The 20,148-nt window shown below is 38.6% G+C and overlaps 1 protein-coding gene across 2 annotated transcripts in view; it reads left to right on the forward strand.

The window, feature by feature from the left end:
- The first annotated feature begins 456 nt into the window (after positions 1–456).
- The window catches only part of LOC149080742 (uncharacterized), a 108,056-nt gene continuing 88,364 nt past the window's right edge, over positions 457–20,148 (forward strand). Inside the window, exon 1 of one of the 2 annotated variants that reach the window (XM_089237421.1) lies at positions 457–877. In XM_089237421.1, coding sequence (XP_089093547.1) covers positions 843–877 — 35 coding nt within the window. In that variant the 5' untranslated portion in view covers positions 457–842. Of the gene's footprint in view, positions 878–15,201; positions 15,344–20,148 lie in introns of those variants that run through there. The other variant, XM_089237422.1, reaches the window with a different exon arrangement.

Below are 20,148 nucleotides of genomic sequence, written 5' to 3' on the forward strand. Positions count from 1 at the left end.
AGATTGAGAACTCCTATCCACTTTAGGAAGGGTATAAAAGAAAATAAGGGGTAGAAAAAGAAGAGAATTCTCTAAGAAGAGGCTTGGTTGTGTGGAAATGTCCCCAAATCCCACCCCCACGTGCGGAAATTCAACATGCGGATCTGTCACCAAACCCGATAGAATATTTGATAGGGAAATTGACGTCTGAAACGGAGAAGTGTACCGCGCGAGTCTGACGTGGAGTCGATTGAGCAAACAAACAGATAGACAATACGCATGCATATATGAAGTGAAAGGTCTCACAGGTGTGTATTTTGTAATGGTATTTCCCTCGCGCTTTTTTTTCCCAGCAGGTAAAGAGATTCAAGTCGAGAAAAAAAACTGGCGTACGCTATTGCGCACCGCTCTGCGCAATAGCACACATACTCCGTTATTCAGAGAAAGAAAAAAGAAGAAGCCTTCCAAATGTGCGACATTGCGTCACGCAAGCGAAAAAGAACACAGTCACGGTGTTGCGTGTAGTCGACGCAAACAAACCCCGAGAATCGCACATTCCGTGTTTACGCGTGCTTCCGAGCAATGCCAGTTTTATGGAAGGGGCCAGTTTTCGCTTACGATATTGAATAAAATTTTGCTGGTGACCATGCGGCGCGCACATAAACTCATTCAAATCGCCATTTATGGTCGAAATTAAACACACGCGTGTTACTATTTAGTTGTCGTATTGTACTGCGCCCTCGTGTGTGCATTATTATTATTATTACTGTTGCAAATTTTATTTGTTCTTCCCCCCTGTATATTCATTACACGCATGGATCAATAATATTAAGCATGAGGACCGCTACTGTCATGTCGGAAAGATGCTGCTGTATCTCTTTCGAAGTGGATTGCACAGGTATGTGATCTCTCTCCGATTGTGTTTCGAAGTTACGATTTGCGTCGTAAATATTTTTCGATATTTTAAATTAAGACTGTCTAAATGTTATTTGTATAGCTTTGTATGCTTCTAGCATTTAGAATGCTTAGAGATATTAATTTTGGTAGTGCTTTTTCTTCTTCTTTTTTGAAGTCAGTTCGAGCAAAGAGCTCATTCTCATGAGCTCATGCTCATTCTCTGAGCATTTCTCATGCTCATTGAAATTTGAAATTGATCAACAAAAAACACAAATACAGTCAAATATAAGATACACAAAATATATTAAGATATCTTTGAATTTGGTTTACCCAATCATTTATCTGTTATGTCAAATATTGCATCAGACACAAAATACTGTATTATTGATGTCTTTTCATTCACTATTAATAAATCAATGCTACGGTATAGAATTGTCATCAACAATCTTGAAATTGATGCCGAAAATATCATTCTGGGAAAAATTTAACGCCAAGAGAATCTGATTGAGAAAGAGCTCGTTGATAATAAAGGCAGTATAGAGAGAGTTGGAACCTCGGAGGTGTTTCAGACCCGTGGATGCTCAGCTTCAGATTAGTGTAGAAGTTTTTAATTTCTGAATTAATTATCGAGGTGCTCAAAACGATTAACCCTCAGCCCAGAGGCTTATGCAAAAGGGGGCGCGGGGATGCAAAGATCGAAAATCGCATTTATTCGCACAAAAAAAAAAAAAAAAAATTCGAGTTAACAATTTTGCATTTATTTGCAGAAAAGTTGTTTTTAGATATTATATACCAGCGTTTGTCAATCTATGGTTCGCGCGATGGCATAGGTGGTCCGCAGACAGACATGATAAAATTGTTCACCCGCTGTAATCGATTTAAGAAAAATTCAAATGGGTTCAAATAAAATTATACCTTCCTACTTGGGTTCACCATACATCATCGAGGAGAATGCAGGAAATTGCGACCTTAACCCTTTTAGCGGCAACGACGAGATATCTCGCCTACATAAAAGCCTCTTATTTTAGCACTAGCAAGGAGGCCCGATATTTTGTAAAGTTGATTTCTCAATGCATAAAACTTCCCTATACCCCTTAGTTTGTACCTGCTGAAAATCGGCAGAAAGCCTACTCAATTGAAAAAGATACGGCATTTTTGAAGAAAGTGTAGTGATTTCTAATTGCCGTTCAAAGGGTTAAATACAGGGTATCATTTTGCCGGAAATTGCAACTAATTGTTCTAAGTAAAATTTTCTGATTACTGCTGAAATTGTTGGAGGTTGGGAAGATAAAGGGCTTCGGTTGACAAAAAATAGTATTTTACGAAAAGAATATTCAAATTGATCTGATGACTATATTTCATTGAGGAAAATACCCCTAAGCTGGAATATTAAATAATAATCTGTAAAATACGGGACATCGCCAATTATCATCCAAAAAACATTGCCAAAAGTAGCACAATCACCGATCGTAATTAACATTGCTGAAAAACCCGCGGAAAAAAACGTTAAACCTGAGAAATATGGCGAGATGAATATTTATCATATTTTTGCAATAATCATCATAAATAATTTTTCTACGAAAACGCTGTGGCTTTGGTAATTATTACAAATTATTCAAATAAGTTTCGTTGAAAAAATGGGACAAACGTATTAAAAAAAATTGGAACAACGAAAATTAAAGACATGCCCCGTATTACGGGACACAAGTGGTCCGTCGAATTGTTTCAGAAATTTTAGTGGCTCTTGTTTTTCAAGAAGGTTGAGGAAACACTGTTGTATGCGATCCTGAATTTGAAGACGAGCACGAAAACGCTTTAACCGTTCACCACCACATTGAGGAAAAACTGAAATAATTACCATGCTAAATTTTTTGCATGTCACTTTAGTTCTAATTAAAGCCTCACAATGCATTAGTTAAAACGGTATTTGAAAGTTTCGTCAGCACTATACGCTTACTATAAAAAAAAAATAGTAGAGTTCGGTTATAACATGCCTCGAGAAGTGTATGTTATAGCCGACGTGTACGTTATGAGCGAGGTATTAAAAATAGCTGATGTAGGAATAAAATGTATATGTATAAAATTCATTACTGAGATTGTCGCAGAAAAAATAAGCTTATGCAGCACTTAACTAGAATGTAATGTTGCATTGTATGTGGTATGTAATTCTAGTTTTTGATACCTCAAAATTTTCGAAATTAGAAAATTTATTAGCTTAAAAATTCATAAAACCCAGAAAATTAACCGAAATAAAAACGGTTTGCAGGGTTAGCATCGCTAGGTCACGGGAATTTTTTTTTAAAGCGGGGAAAAATAGCCGATAGGTGGCGCTGGTACGAGCGACTTCGGTGGAAATATGCAAATGAGACGGTTATAAGAACTTGCGCTCCTAATCCGCAACCATTTTTCCCCTTTGTAAAACGTGCATGTGGACCTGCTACACTCTGCCGTTGCTGGATTTGTGACTCGCCTGCAATGTGTTATTCCCTGTGGTGGTGAACACACTGCTGTAATAAGCGATTTGGAGGCATTCTGTTTGTTATTAGCTTATCTTTTCTTTGACTTGTGACGTCAGCGTCACCTATCGGCTGTTTTTGCGGGGTTTTTTTTTTCCTGTGTTGAAAAAGTTCCCGTGACCTAGCGATGCTAACCCGGCAAACCGTTATTTATTTCGGTTATATTACCGGTATTCATGAATTTTTAAAGTTTCTACGGACTTTGTGCCCAACCTGTGTAATCTTCAATACATTCTTAAAGCACTTAGATACCAATACTTTCAGACAAAAAAACCTACAAATGTAAAACTCTAGCAAAGATTTAGAAGACGGTCTGATAAAACCACTCTAAACAGACTAGAAAAGGAAATAAGACAAGAAACAACTGAATATGTCAATGAGAGATTCACCCACTTCATTGAGGAGGCCACAGCATCCGATGGCTCACTTTGGAAGGCGTGGAAAATCTGTAAACGAAAATCTCCAGCGGTGGACAAAATTACAAACGAACAAGGTCAACTGTTGTATACAAATGAAGAGATTGTTGAAACGTTAGCTGATAACTATGAAAAGCAATTCATGCCAAACAGTCTGCAATCTCGAAGTATTGCTTCAGCTCATCATGGAAAAGTTCAAGACTTCCTGGATAGAGTTCGCTCGGATGCCTTGCGCGGAATGGGTGCTGCCGGTTTGACCAATGTTGACGAAATCAGGGGCATGATTAACAAACTCAAAACTAAAAAAGCTTCTGGTCATGATGAAATTTCAAATCTCGCTCTTAAAAATCTTCCTCTTTCTATCCTCAAATCATTCACTAATATATTTAATAGCATGCTTCAGACAAGCTATTTTCCTAATGTCTGGAAACTTTCTATTGTCAAACCTCTTCATAAATCTGGAACTGACCCACTTTTCTCTCAAAACTTCAGACCTATCAGCTTACTCAGTAACATTTCTAAAGTCTTTGAACGTATCTATATTTCACGTCTTGACGCTTTCCTGTCCTTCAACAGCATTCTTCGAAGTGAGCAGCACGGATTCAGGCGGGGACATTCTTGCGTCACTCAGCTGCACAGAGTTACCGAGTTCGTGATGACTGCGTTCAACTACAAGGAACATGTCTGTGCTCTCTGTCTGGATATATGTAAGGCCTTCGACAAAACGAATCACACGACCTTATTATCCAAACTAATTGACCTGGGTTTGCCTGAGTATTTCATCATCTTTTTAAACAGTTACCTTTCCAATCGAAGATTCCAAAAATGGCAACTGTCTCTCAACTGTTAGACCAATAAGAGCGTCTGTCCCGCAGGGTTCTTGTTTGGGACCACTGCTCTTTGCGCTATACATCAATGACTTCCCAGCTCCTCAGCGCGGAATGCTTGGTCTATTTGCTGACGATGCCATCCTGTTGACCAATCACAAAAAAGGGAAAAAATGTATTGAAAATTTACAAGAATCAACTGAAGACGTTGAGGACTGGTGCCAAGACAACGATATAAAGTTGAATCATCAAAAATGTCAATATATTCTCTTCACAAGACGGTACAAGTTTCCAAGAACTCCCATATACATCGGCAATACGGTGTTGACAAGAAAACTCCAAGTCAAATATCTATGTTGTATACTAGATAAGTCGCTCTCATTTTCTCCTCAGGTGATGTACGTAAGAAATAAGGTCTCACAAACAGTTGGGATGCTATCCAGAATCACATTCCCACAGGCCAGGCTAACGTTGAGGAATAAAGTAATTCTTTTTAAAACTATTATTCGTCCTATTCTGACGTATGCTGCCCCAGTGTGGGCTCATTCCAGTCTTGCAAATATGAAACGTTTACAGACACAGCAGAACATCATTCTTCGTCAGTTTACCAGAGCCCCCTGGTATGTGAGAGGAAAAAAACATCCGTAAAGATCTTGACTTACCACTAATCTTGGACTATATCAAGGAGCTTGCAAATGCTCATTTTGACAGGCTACGATCTTCTGAGCACCCGCATCTTAGAGAAATTGTCTGTTATGACCCTAGAATACCCACAGTACACTCTAGGCCAATGGACTTGCTGAGCGTGGATTGGGTGACGAATTGATGTAATTTTCAGAACATTTTCATGACTTTGATTTTTTTTTTTTTCAAAACAATTTATCAATTTAATATCAGTTTTGTTTGATATTGCGGATGCTGTGGTCGCAATTCAGAGGCATTTATATGTTGTTGTTTTTTTTCGCAATTAATAATTTTTCTCATTTATTCATAATTTGCGCTTGCATAAAATGGTGCATTGGGTTCGTTTCGTGTTGAAACTGATGTTATTACAATACAGAGATGGTATGTGTCATGTCTTCATTATAACTTTTTCTTTCACGTTCTTGATTATGGTTATATGACTGATGACGGTTCAACAGCACCTCAAACATGTCTGGTCAGTGTCTCTCGATTATGTAAATATTTATAATGTTGGGGTTTTTGGGTAGCATATCATCAGCTACTTCCCTTAAGACATTTCCCCCTTGTTCTTCGATTGTGTTGTGTTTTATCTCGATGAGCATTCATTTCGCGAAGATTTGTGAACAATACTCTCCTGGCTCATTCATTCTCTACACACACACATACACTACATACCTTACACACATGCACAAACTTGTCTTTTTCCTTCTCATACCACCCCTGGTGATCTGTAAGTCGCCAGACAGCCTGCAAAGGCTGGGCAGCGACGGAAACGTTTAATTCTGGTCTGGACCTAACAAATGTTATTAGTGACTGTAGATTTTAACTCTCTTCGTAAGCAGCGCAATGTCGTTTGCAACGCCAAAAGCAACATAAAACAATGCCGAATATATTTCTCGACTCCTCGCAAGTTTTTGTTCTGCCAAAGGTGCCTAAATAACATTAGAATTTTGTACCGCCTGGCCTAATAAAGTTGTCATTGTTATCACTACTTTGTATTTCAAGGTCTTGAACCTTTTTCAGACCTTGCGGGCCAAATTCAAACTTTCCGAAGACCATCATACCAATGTAATAACTGTGACGAAATCGAGATTTATGAGGATTTAATGTAATGTACAGTACGTCTCTCGAAAGATAGGCCCTGAGAGTGAGATCACATGGTCCCCGAATATAACAGAAGATTTTTATTAATTCCGAAATAATTTCTTCCACCAACTCTGAAATTCGTTTCTCATTAATTATCCCGTTCATTTTAATCCTGAACTCACTGTAACCGATCGCCGTATTATTTCTGCCATAAACTCTGAAACTATTTTTTGAACGATTCTAAACTTAGGATTTTCAACTATAGGAGTGCGTGTAATATGGAATATACCGTTTTTATTATTTTCGATTACTCCAATTTAAAACTTGATGCAAACCTGAAACCTGTATTTTTACAAAATCTTGCATTTATTCATATTTATTTTTTTAAACAATATTGTTAGCCCTGGGCCCTATGCAAGAAGATGCGATAGAAAATGACAAAGATATTGTTTGATATATCGGACAAAAAGGTAGTGATAGTGAAAAACGATAGTGATAAAAAAACGATTCGACAATAGAGCTTGGGAGTTTGTTCCATTCAGCAATAGCATGAGGAAAGAAAAATAGGTTTTATTTTAAGGGAATAGCCGAGTCTTTTAGGGATGTAGGATGTTTTGGCTAAGGCCGGTATTACACTATAAAAGTTTGATAAAATCCCTTTTATAAAACATGAAAAATCTAACCAATAAGGTTGTTGGTTACATTCTAGTAAATGCAACCGGTGACCTTGTTGGCTGCATTTTTCAAGTTTTATAAAATTACTTTTACCAAACTTTTATAGTATAATACTGGCCTTAGATACCAGAAGTAACTATGTTGAATTGGACATGCAAAATTTTAGAAAACAACGTTAATCAAGAAATGAGACGAAGCGAAAGATGACCATCAGTCGCGAGCGAATCGGTGGGTTTATTTTGGATTGATTCGAGTTTGTCTATATTACTAGAGGTGTAGGGGGGTCCCAGATTTCAGCGGCGTAGGAAAGAACGAGGTAGATATAAGTTTGTTAACAAGAGTAGTCTGATATCCCGAGTAGAGTGTTTAAGGATGCGGCGGCGGAAGAAAAGTTTGTTTAGACACTTCTGGTAAACGTAATCAACGTGTTTGTTCCAACGTAGGTCGGCTGAGATTGTGACACCGAGGTATTTGATTTGAGAAACTTGGGATAACGTTAAATTATTGATGGAGTTCGAGTGTTTTTTCAAGAGGAAGCAATTTACGGGCAACTTTCATGTGTGAACCGTCTTTGAGATATGGATTTGCCATGAAGAACACCAGTCCGCGCGATGGAAGCCAGGTTATGTTGGAAAAGTTCTTGATCAGAATCGTGGTGAATGATACGGTAAATTACACAGTCATCAGCAGATAATCTAGTGGTGCAGTTGAGGGATTCTGGGAGGTCATTGATGTAAATTAAGAAAAGTAACGGGGAGAGTTACTTCTATAATCGGTCCTCTACCCCAGGGCCGTCATTTCAACTTGTTCCAGGGGCGGGGGGGGGGGGGTGCAAATTTTTTCTTTGGTAGGGCAAAGCACATGTACTCACACACAATGTATGTATGTATATATATATACCATTTTTAGTGTATTTTCAAAAGGGGGGGGGGAACAACGGCCCACCCTGCCTCCCCTAAATGACGGGCCTGTTCTCTACCACCTTATCACATTGACAAGTGTATCGTATTGAAAAATAAATATAATGACTGGAAAAAAAACAACAAAAAAATAATTTTTAGCGGGTAATATGGAATAGAGTTCAAAATGAAGAAAACTAATCCAAACTGATCAAAAACGATATTTAATTAGTCTACGACAGTGAGAAATGAAAATTTCATCGTCTGTTCTTTCAGTTAATGAAGTGGCGGTGACTCTTGTAAACAGACTATGCAGCTCCACCACAGGAAATTCAAAGAAGTTTCATAATGTGTACAAAAAAAAATATATATATATATAGTGTCCTTCAGGGAATAATTAAGTGTCGCCATCTTGTGCGGCGCGTGCCCCAATTAGGAAAAAATATAAAATAAAAATGGGTGATTTCTCCACCCATATCTTTTTCCCATTGACCTCGATGGTAAATTACTTTGAAAAAAAAAAAACCCGCACTTTTGTTTTCGGCACCTATGCGTCACTTTCCCACAGAAAAACCAAAAAAAGCAAGAGAAATAAACCGTACCCGTACGCGTATACAATAGCGGCGGAGGCATTTACTGAAAAGAGAATGGAACGGTCTTCGCGTCTGCTCCACTGGCACGCAGCGGACGAGACGAACTAAGCGGCTCAGCGAGTTTTGCTGCGTAATCCAGGAAGACACCAAACAACACACTTACATATATATATATATAAAGTGTTATTATAAAAAAGGGAACATAATACATGCACGTAATTGTCACGTCATTATATAATGACTTGACGAAGATAAAAAGCTGGATTTGGGGTAAGTAGGTAAATATACATCCAAGAAACGCATACAATGTACGGGTATTGGTACGTAGAAGACTCTATACGGGGTGTATAGGTAGTAGGGCGTAAGGCATTTTAATGGCGAACCATTCACCCTAGAGTTGTATTTCCAATTAGATAATGTATCTAAATAACGTGTAGTACTCAGATATGCCATTCATGTTGCAAGGGGCTGTATAGTTATTAAAATAAAAACAACTTTATATCCTGTGCTCAGAAAACCCAATAGTAAAGTTGTTGCCCTGTTTCTCTCCTGATGCCAAAAAAAGATCCACGTTTTTAAGCGGAATATTCCAATTCGAAAATCGAGGAAAGTTGGGAAAAACAGCGTTAGTTATGCGGGAAAACCGTTTTACTAGCATTTAATGCTGTTTTCCTCCCAAATGAATATCTCATTCGAAAAAAATCTCAGGAAATATTGCACTTAGAAGCTCAATGTCGCAAAAAATACTTTCTAATCTTGTTGAAAGGAAAAGAAAACGTCTGAAAAATGAACCTAAAAAATTTCAGATACTAAAAATAAGTTTCCTTTGAGAAATAACACATTTCAGTCGTGTAATGAATTGTAATGATAATCGAATTATCATTTCCAATCAAATTACTATTAAGGTGCCGTTCAAGTATTACGTCATCATCGATGGGGCGGAGGGGGGGGGGGGTAGAGGGGGGTTTCTGATTTGCTGACTTTTGATGACAAGGGGGGGGGGTTTGGATAATATGCTTACGTCATCAACCCCCCTTTATGAAAATATGAGTTAGGATTCAGAGGGGCAGAGCTAATGACGAAATTTTGCTGACAAGGGGGTGGGGGTCAAAAATGGCTAAAAATTTGCTTACGTAATACTTGAATGGCCCCTAACCGACATTATTTGCGAGACTTTCCAATGAAAAGAAATAACGGATAAAACGCAATTTATTTTTAATTTAAATCAAAAATAAACTTTATAAAAAATGTATGTTTTCAAGTTGAAGCAGTGGAATAGAAATTGAATTTTCTTAGTGCGATATTAAGCAAAAACACATATTTTTTCTTTTATGATATTCTGCTTGCGATTTGAATACGAAAGGGAGAAAATGGTAAACTAAGTAACGCATAAATTTTCTGTATGAAAAAATTTCTAACATGTGGGCATGCGCAATGAATGTAGTTAATTAACGTGGCCTTAAAACCGACTTATGAAAAATCGATCCACGTTCGAATAAACCTATGTTCCAAGCTGACTTTTATATTGAGATAAATCAGTTTCCCAACCTTTTTTGTCCCATCGCCCCCTTCTTCAGAAATGATTTTCTCCCAGCGCTCCCCCCCCCCCCCCGCAATCTAACCCATAGAATCCTATGCTATATCCGTAGCTGCTACCGCTCCCCCTGGAACATTCCATCACCCCCCAGGGGGCATTAACGCCCACGTTGGGAATCGCTGAGATAAATTAAGGTTAGGGAAGTCTGAGTATCCGAGGATGATGTCACTCTCCGCTATCCATACGAAGGTTTGTAACAGCTGGCTAATGCGAAGAGATATTTTGTAAAGAGAGAAAAAATTCAACTAGTGGTCTAGGGCAGTTGTTCTCAACCGGGGGCTATTATGGCCCTCTAGTGGTACTGGGATATATCAAGGGGGCCACGGAATAAAATGAAGAAAGGGGCGATGACAGGTGGTTTGGAGGGCTACAGAGAGCTGAGAAGAAAAATTAAGGTGTGAATAAATAAATCTTTTATATTTTTAGTGACTATACAATTACAGAATCCAACAAAACCACTCATAAAACCAGGGTCGTCTTAGGGCAAGGACCCAGCCGGGCCTCACGCCTAAATTTTGCAGCAGGTTCCTTAGGATGGCGTTTTTTGCAGCCCCCCCCCCCCCGGCTAGATTTTTCACAGGACCCCCCGTCAAATACAAAAAATTATGAAAACTATATCAGGCCCCGGACTGCAGCTCTGTCAGTCCCACTCTTGTAAGGGGTCGTGCCTGGGGGGGGGGTCTCATGTCCATAAGTGACCCCACCTTATGATATTTTGTATAGTACAATAAATTTTGAAAATAAGTAGCAAATATGCTGGCTGTTTATTACCAGCTAAGTATGGGACTTTGCCTAAGCGGGCCCACGATGTTTAGACGGTTCTGAATAAAACTCTGACTAACGGGGAGGTCAATAAATTCTAGGCCAGTGGTACGGAGGCCAATATCCTTTGCAAAACTTTCGTTCAGTATAAATTCACTGAAAAAATCAATCCAATACGTATAAAAGATCTTGCTTCCAGATGAGGGTCGAAGATTCTGTGTAAGACAGGGGAGCCACGAGAAAAAAAAAAAAAACATGGTTCAAAGGGGGCCACGGGCAAAAAAAGGTTAAGAAACACTGGTCAAGGGGCGTGGGTTCGATTTCCGCAGGGCGGTTGAATTTTCTCTCTTTCTAAAATAATATCTTCGCATCACACTGCCAGCTTTTAAAAACCTCCGTGTGAAGTCTGAACAGCACGCGCAGAATTGAATTGAAATCGAAAAATAATAGAAATTGTGGAAGAAAAAGCGAGTAAAAACGTAAGAAAATACAACTTATATATTTTTACTGACACTTCCGTAGAATATGGCAATCCCATGCTAAACTACCGAGCCAAACTGAAATACAATAAATTGTGTTGTATATCCAAGCAAATAGCTTTGCGGAAAACCTACACTATCCATTCGATTCCGTTCGAAACAAAAAAAAGAAAATTGCCACATTGCCAAACTAATCACAATATCATCAGATACCTTGATTGCTCTTCTCTATGTCAAATTCCAATGACATCTGGTGAGTTCCAATGTTACAGCACGCACTTGCAAGGGTCGCGACTGCGTTAAAATGACCGAATCGTAATTTTTTTTTTTGGTAAATATTTGTGAAGGTTATGAAGGTAGTTTAAAATACAAATGTTGTGGATCCTAGAAATGACACGGACATCTCATAGACGCTAACTGATGTCTGAGGTTGTCAACACCTAATAATCTCTGGCAAATCCCATCTTACATAGGGACTATGGCTGGCAGGAAAGAAATTAAAGACTATGTCTAGACTATAATAGATTCTTGTGAATCATACAGGAACTTACTTATAGTTAGTGCAGCTATAAAATTTTTGTCACTCGTCCGGCAATCGAGGGACCCGGGTTCGACTCCCGGTAGAGGCAGAGATGAGTTTTTCCCTTCCTTAAAAAATGAACATCTCAAATAATAAATATCTTCACAACATCCAGTCTTCTGTATATCTTGTATAAGCAGTCAAAACCAGGTCTGCACCGACCCCTATTAAGAAAGAAACAGGATAATTCAATGAAATATCCACCACCTTGCTTTCTATGGCCACACAAAGCTACAGCGAATCGCACCGATTACGCCCCAGCTTGAAGTAGCAATGCGGTTAGTTCTGTACGATCAACGGTACAATCCTTGGAAGTCCGTATTATGTAAGGCAAGAACGACTGATAAAGAGTCGCCTGATCCGCAGGGAAGCGATTTGAGTAATGTGCCATTGCATTCGAAGGGTTCAGGGGGGTAAAACCATTTTACAGAATTTTTTTTTCTCGAAAATAAGATAGGATAATAATTCAAGGAGTACTATATCCTCACGTGCATTCATTTTTTGGGGTGGAACGACTTTAAAGCCGTGCAAAAAAAGCGATAAACTTTCTGCATATTCTGCGGGGAAAACCAATCCAAGCCACGTATATTCAGCTTCGTTTTTCTCTAAAGCTAAATTTTGTAGTAAAATGGTTTTACTCCTGGACTTCATTTGCTTTTCTCATCCATCCATCCCAGATCAAGATTCTGGCCCTAGCGAAAAACGTAAAGGCATCGTCTAGTCTCGTTCCCCTCAGAAAAAGCAAGTGAAACGTAATTTAGAGGTTCTTTAGAGTACAGATAGAAAGGAACTAACCTTGCCTCCACATAATGCAAAATGAAAGATGTTTTCCGTACTCTCCCCGAAGGTGGGTTTGCATGAAAAATTGTAGATAATGATAATAATAATAAATAACTATAATAATAAATAATTAATAATAATCAATAATTAATAATGAAAAATAATTAATAATTAATAATGAAAAATAATTAATAATTAATAATGAAAAATAATTAATAATTAATAATGAAAAATAATTAATAATTAATAATAACTGTTATTACAAAGAAATTTTTTTTAATTCAATCAAAATTATTAAACATTTTCAAATGTATCTAATATTTTTCTTTCCCTGTATGTTTTTTTCTCCGTAAAGACGCGTCCCTGATAATTTCCCTCATGGTTTCTAGAATTTCCCTCTCGTGGAAGAGAGAAGCTGCTTCCATTGACTTAACATTGCATACATGAGGCGGGAAAAAAATTCATTAAAAATCAAATAAATTTTTTAAAAACAAAAAACAAATATCTCGACAATAAGCGGTTTTTGTGGCATCCGATCAAAAAAAATGATGAAGTTCTGAGCGTGAAAACTATGCGAAAAAATTCATGAAAACCAACAATTTTACATTATGCTCCCGTTTGAGTGGATTAAGTTCTAGATCACGTGAGGAATCGGGTGACGTCAAAACCAGTTTCATTCTGAAGGGCGCGCTTGCTAATACTTAACCTTATATATTCTAGAAACCTTGGATTTACCCTTCTTCCCACACAAGGTTTCCAAAGCAAAACTGTAAGGGCATCACATTTTTGTTAATGCGGGGGGTTCAGTGCAACAAAATGAGGATTTTCCAACTGGTGTCATAATTTTCTCTACTGGAAAATTTCCTAAAAGCAACGCGGAGTTTCTAAACCGAGCACAGAAGTCTCCTTGAGTAGCAGTAATTTCTAACATTCTGATGTTTCTTGAAACGATGACCTTAAATCGATTCGGACTTGAAAAGTGACGATACGTTCACAATATTTATGCATTAATATTCAAATTATAATATAGATCAGTGTTTTTCAATCCATGGCACTCCCTTGGACCATATTATCCAGGGTCCCTTACACTTACTGAAGAGCCAGGCCCTTCCTACCTACTACTACACCAACTCCGGTCATATATCGCCATACGGCAATTTCCAACCAGTGAAGTTGGGTGGGAAATGAAGGTTCCATCCATCCATCCGTGTCGCCCTAGGCTCGGTAGGTAATGCTTCTAACGTTCTATGCCCGGAACCCATGGATCTTGATGGTAACCTTCATAGCGGAAGACGATCATCTTTACCACTGCGCCACTCGGGCACACCCTTCCTACCTGTCGAATTCAACTTAAGATTAAATTTATAATGAAAAAAATATAAGAGATCTCTGGCACGGATCCAGAAAATAGGTGAGCATCCTTCCCAAGAGCCCAATTATGTGAGAAAAATAGGTGTGCATAAATTACGAAATGATCCAATGAACCTACGCAATAAATCGATCCTCCCGACACACCCTGGGTTCACGCTTACTCTGGACTAGAGTTCAGTGAGCTTCTTCTTGGAGGGAGAGGGTTATGCATGGCCGTCTCACCATCGGGGGTCCACGGGCAAATTGACGTCCTGGAATCCCATACTTACCTGGAAGAAACAGTTTACATGCTTACATTTGAAAAACATAGCACTAGATCTCATTCTGTCGGCTCCCCATGGAAATGAGACCCGGGTCATGTCCACGTGAGCAAATAGGTTAACATGACCTTGGCTATATGGACAGCACCACTGGATTCTGGAGGAAGTCAAATTTCCCCCCCCCCACCATATTTCACTTGAAAGCTTTATTTCTTCAGAGATCTCTACAGCCCCTTCACTACTTGTCGGGGGGGGGGGTCCCCCTTTTAATCTTATTTTCACCCGTATCCCCCCCCCCCCCCCCCAGAATATCCCAGTACCTCAAGGGAGCCACATGGCCTCAGATTAAGAACCACTGATAAAGATCGCCACACTAAAATTTCGATTAGCAATTCTGTAAGAAGCCATTGTGCCACCGACTGCTAAAACAACACTACGAAGGAACAATTTTTTGGAATAAAATGGAAACAAACGCGCGTTTTTTTTTTTTTTTTTAACCACATGTTCACTTCCGTTAGTACAGCCAAAGCCAAAAGTATTTCAAGGTGAAACCACCAACTGCTACCAACAAACAAGAACAAAACACAAGCGAACTCTTTCACCTGTGGGGGGGGGGGGATAGGAATTACTCGGGCAAGGCGATGAGAGAAAGTCATGACAACACGCTTATGACAACACGTCGCCATAAAAAGTGCATTCGTATTCGGGAAACTCATATCCGTGCCCGAAAGAGAAAACGTCTTAATAAACGAGGACGCGGTCATGACTTTGCATCTTCATAACCGGAAAATACTCGTTAAAAGAAGCATCATATTTGATAGATACGCTCAAAACGCGACACACTTAAAATGATTCACCGACGTCTATTTATATCCTATCATCTCAAGTACGTACCGATTTCCGCCATTTTGAATGCGCAATGCTGTTTATCTTGAACGTTAGGTAAGTTGTATTTAGCTTTTTTTGTGTTCGTAATTTTCAATGTTCTTGCACAAAAGAACAGTATTTAGGTACTATGAAAGAATTATAGGTACTTTAAAACAAAATATATTTAGGCACTGTAAAATAATAATATTTAGGTACTGTAAAATGATAGTGACTGACTGAGAAAGATGCTTTTTCTCTGGGCGTACTGAGTCTAAGGACTCCCTATCCTTCTCTGAAGAAAGCTGCTGCTCTGAAGGAGCTGGAAATGTGTTTATGTAGTGAATTAGTGTTTAGGTACTTTAAAAGAACAATAAGGTGCTGGAAAAAAAGTTTCAGGACTACCGAAAAACCACTTTACCTTGTGCTTGTAGATGCATACGAATTTTAGAGTGACGTCTACAAGTGAAATTGAATATTTTCCACTAAAATAATTTTGATGCCTCTGCACTTTTTCTCAGATAAAAATTGTTGAAATTATAGTAAAGGTCGAAACCTGGAGAAAAAAAAGTATAAGGACACACACACGTGATTTCCGACGTCGAAGAAAGACGTGTGAATTTTTCTCATGTTGGCGTAACAGAGATTAATTCGATCAGTCATGCAGTGTGAAATCAATTTTTTGAAGATGCCGAAGACGATCTATGTATTGGACATTCAAGAGGCAAAATACTTGCTCTTGAAGAAACGTCGATGCCTGATCATGAATTTAAAGATTGAAGACCGTTAGTAAAAATTTCATAAATGGGCCCGAGAATTATGGACTGGAAGCGTGCGCAAAGAGGCTTTTTTTTTTCCAACCATTCATCAGAAAAAGACATTTCTTCACAGTTTTTGTGTGAAAAAAAATTGATGTTATTTCAGAAGGAACACAACCTGCTTTGCACATGTCAAATTGTAAGTAATGTGACAAAAAAAGTCAAATGTCTAGTATGAAAACCGAAATGAAAACCTCTCCTAATAAAATGTATCCTCGCGGCATGTATCTCTCGGTGCCTAGTAGGCTGAGGATGTTTCCTTTGATGAAAAGCAATTTAGACAAAGCCATATCTTCTCGGTAATGTAGGCATATAGAGACAGTTTCGGTAGAATTTATATTTTCTGAGGCACTTCTCATAACCTTTAGAAAGTTTTCGTTTCAACAGGATAATGCAACAGTACATGTTTTAAAGTCGAAAAGGCATTGGTTTGAAGCCAATTGGGTGGAACCCCTCGAGTTGTGATTGAGAAGTCCAGTACTGAGTATTATAGAGCACTTGCATGGTATTTTGGCTCACGAAGCGTATAGAAAATACGCGGTACGAAAACAAACGTGATGTTATTGCTTTGATCAAAGAAGACGATTTACTAATAGAAGACTAGTTACTAATGACTTATATCTATCAATGACATCCCAAAAGATGAAGCTTATAAAGAAAAAAATGTGTCTCTTCTGATTAGAACTAAATTTTTGAGCATAACTATTAATTGTCATTATACTTTTCTTCCAGGCTTTTATAATTTTTGAAAAAAATTTCTGAAAAAGTGCAGCACTCGTCAAGATTATTTTTACTGGAAAATGTTTGGTTCTACTTGTAGTGGTCGCTCTAAAATTTCCATGCACCTGAAATCACAAGTTTTCCGGACTTAGAGGTTTTTCGGTTCCCCTTAAACTTTTTTCCCAGCACTTTTTAGGCACTGTAGAAGATTTTTATTTGGCCGTTCAAAAGAATAGTATTAGGCACTTTAAAAGGATGATATTTAGGTACTGTAAAATAATATGTATTTTTAGGGCAAAAGTGAAAAAAAAAAAACCCTTTTTGGCTAAAAAGACGGTCCTGAATGATTTCGATTTCCAAACGTGGCGTCCACATATGCGATCGGAGCCTTCAGGGAAAACAGAGGGTCTCTCTGCATACCATAAATTAATCGGACAGTCATAAAGATGCGTGTTTCAGTAATACCTTAGTAATTCGGAGACAACTCTGTTATCTCTGGACAGTCGGGGTTTTCAGAGATAATTATTTTCAGATAGCCGAGAAGTTCCAAGACTGATGTAGATCAATTATTCACAAATGTCTCGGGCGTCTTTGGAAATTCGAGAAGATCGTGGATGGCTTCAGAGACAGCTGAGTTATCTCCAGGCAGCCGAGAGAGCATGGATTTCACGTGGATTATCCAGTTCTTCAGAGAGCACCCCGTTATCTTTGAGTAATCCAGTTGATCTGTTTTTCGGAGATAGCACAGATTTTCAGATCAGAGATCATCTGGTTATCAAGGTTTCAGAGATAGCTCGCTTATTCAAAGGACACATTCAGTTATAATCTTTTAAAGAGGTACCCATGTCCGTAAGGACAATGGCGGATATTGCCGTAAGGAGATGTGGTCTGGGTGCCACCTGGCTCCAAAGCTATCTTTTGACGGATGAGAAAACATGGGTTTCAGAGATATCTCAGTTATCTGCCGTCAGTGGAGAAGATCCAGATTTTTAAAAGACTTGTAGCTCACTTTCCTCTGGGTGGCGGAGAGAAACAGAGATATTTCAATATCTGTTTATCTAGAGGTTCCATAGATTATTTCACTTATTCAAAAAAACATCCGGTGATTTTGACAGAGGATAAAATCCAGATTACAGAGGTAGCTGTTATCCACGGGTAGCGGAAATCTAGATCGTGGGTTTCCAACTGGTATTCTGCGGAAGCTTTTTTGGGGTTTCCGCGTTATCAAACCGCACGGAACCCTTGAAAATCTCGGAACCAGGAGAGCTTTCAAAGAAGAAAACTTTTTATTGTTACTAGCATTCGCAAAGCTCTTACAACGACTCAGGGATGGTAACATTACATTTTTTTTTCACATCGAATTTTAGAAACAGAAGCTTCAGAAGTTTATTAATGCCATTTTCCGTTTCCTCAGGGAATTATTAAAGTCGTTTGATCATTTTTGTCGCAACACGTTCATTTTACTACACACGAGGGCCGGGAACTACAATTTATTGCCGATTCCGAACGGCAGCACTTTGTTTTTTATACTCACCGGGAGGTTGGTGCACTAACCCTCTCGATGCGGAACTCCCTGCGGTAGCAATCTTTTTCTGTCGTCATGTCGCCGTCTCTGTGGTATCCCTGTGTCGGGAAAGTTTTTCTGTCGAGGACGAAGCGGGTATCAAACTCGCGACACCTCTAAACATCCTTTGGCACTTTAGGCGAGTATCTTATCGAACCTGGGCTACCGCATCCATTATAAGTTGTAAAAACGATGCTTTTTGGGAAATGTTTTTATTTACTAGTGATATTCTTGATATTCTTAAGTGATTTAATTCTTGAATAACCGAATTTACTTGTACTTTACGAGACACCTAGTTTCATCTTAACGCATGAGTCTCACTCGGGCACAGCAACCAAATTTGCATAGAAGCTTCCACGATATGACTAATCACAATGGTTAATGGCAATAAGTATGTAAATTAAGAGGTGATGCCTATGCCCCCCCCCCCTCCAATTTTGCCCTGGAGATGAATAAATATATATATATGTTTTGCTGCCAAAAGCCCGAAGTTGGGCATTTCACGAAATGACTAACTCGGTTGGAAATTCGGGCTTTCGTCGGGCTTTGGATGACCTCTATATGTCGATCCCTATGCATCCCTATATATGTATCACTAAGATATCGATGTTCAGATTCCTTTGATCGTTACGGTTGCCATAGCAAACGGGTGCGGTAGCCCAGGTCGATAAGATGCTCGCCTAAAGTACCAAAGGATGTTTAGAGGTGTCGCGAGTTCGATACCCGGTTCGTCCTTGTCAGAAAACTTTCCTGACACAGGGGTACAACAAAAAACGGTGACTTGACCGCAGCAAAAATTGCTACCGCAGGGAGTCCCCCATCGAGGGGTTAGCGCACCAACCTCTCGATGAGTATGAAAAACAAGCCGGCCGTTCGGAATCGGCAATAAATTGTAGGTCCCGGTCTAATTAGCCCTCGTGTGCAGAAAATGACCGTGGTGCGACAAAAATGATCAAACACATAGCTAACCATAATTATTACGGTTAGCTATGACTAATTATGAATTGTCATAATTATCATTAAACAAATACGCCAATGCGGCGATGACTCCGAATCATAGGAATCGATACAGGGATGTATAAGATTGATATATAGGAGTTGGCGAAAGCCCGAATTTCGGACATTCGCCAGGTCAACTGGGCTGACCACTTCGGGCTTTCAGATTTTCATCTGTGTAGCAAAAAAAATCTCTGCATTCGGAAGCATTCTTATTCTCAGACCGTAAACGTTCATATTTTAAATCATCATGATTTTGATCCATCACGAAAAAATGGTGCATTTGTTTGCTACTTTTTTTTCCACAGGGTAAAAATTAAATTTTATCAGTATTTGTGTCTTCTAGAAAATATCGAAAATAAGTATACAGTACAATACGATAATTATTACATGTGAGAAACATCAATGAGCTGAAACTTCTTCTGCCACCTGTGAAATAAAACTGTCACCATTCTTCGATTCAAATTAATGATTGGTTTCTGATTATTTTACCGCATATAAAATAAACAATATAGTATGTATTGTAAAAATATATAATAAAAATAATACTAATTAAAATGTTACGTTTGCATTACAATTTTAACAGTTGCTGTTTGTGTACGGTAAATAAATATGGATATAACGCGCCAAAAAGATGGATAATTATGGAACCAAACCTTTCAAGTTAAAATACAAAATCATGCCTCTGTGCCTCAGGGCAGTGTGTTGGGGCCACAACTGTTCATGCTATACATTAATGACATACCTTGTCCCCAAAATGGCATAATATCTTTATTTGTAGACGA

Source organism: Pholcus phalangioides, unplaced genomic scaffold, assembly GCF_987345545.1.
Source record: "Pholcus phalangioides strain wild (caught in Gottingen) unplaced genomic scaffold, Ppha-v1.0 ptg000010l_1, whole genome shotgun sequence".
In the NCBI taxonomy this organism is placed as follows: domain Eukaryota; kingdom Metazoa; phylum Arthropoda; class Arachnida; order Araneae; family Pholcidae; genus Pholcus; species Pholcus phalangioides.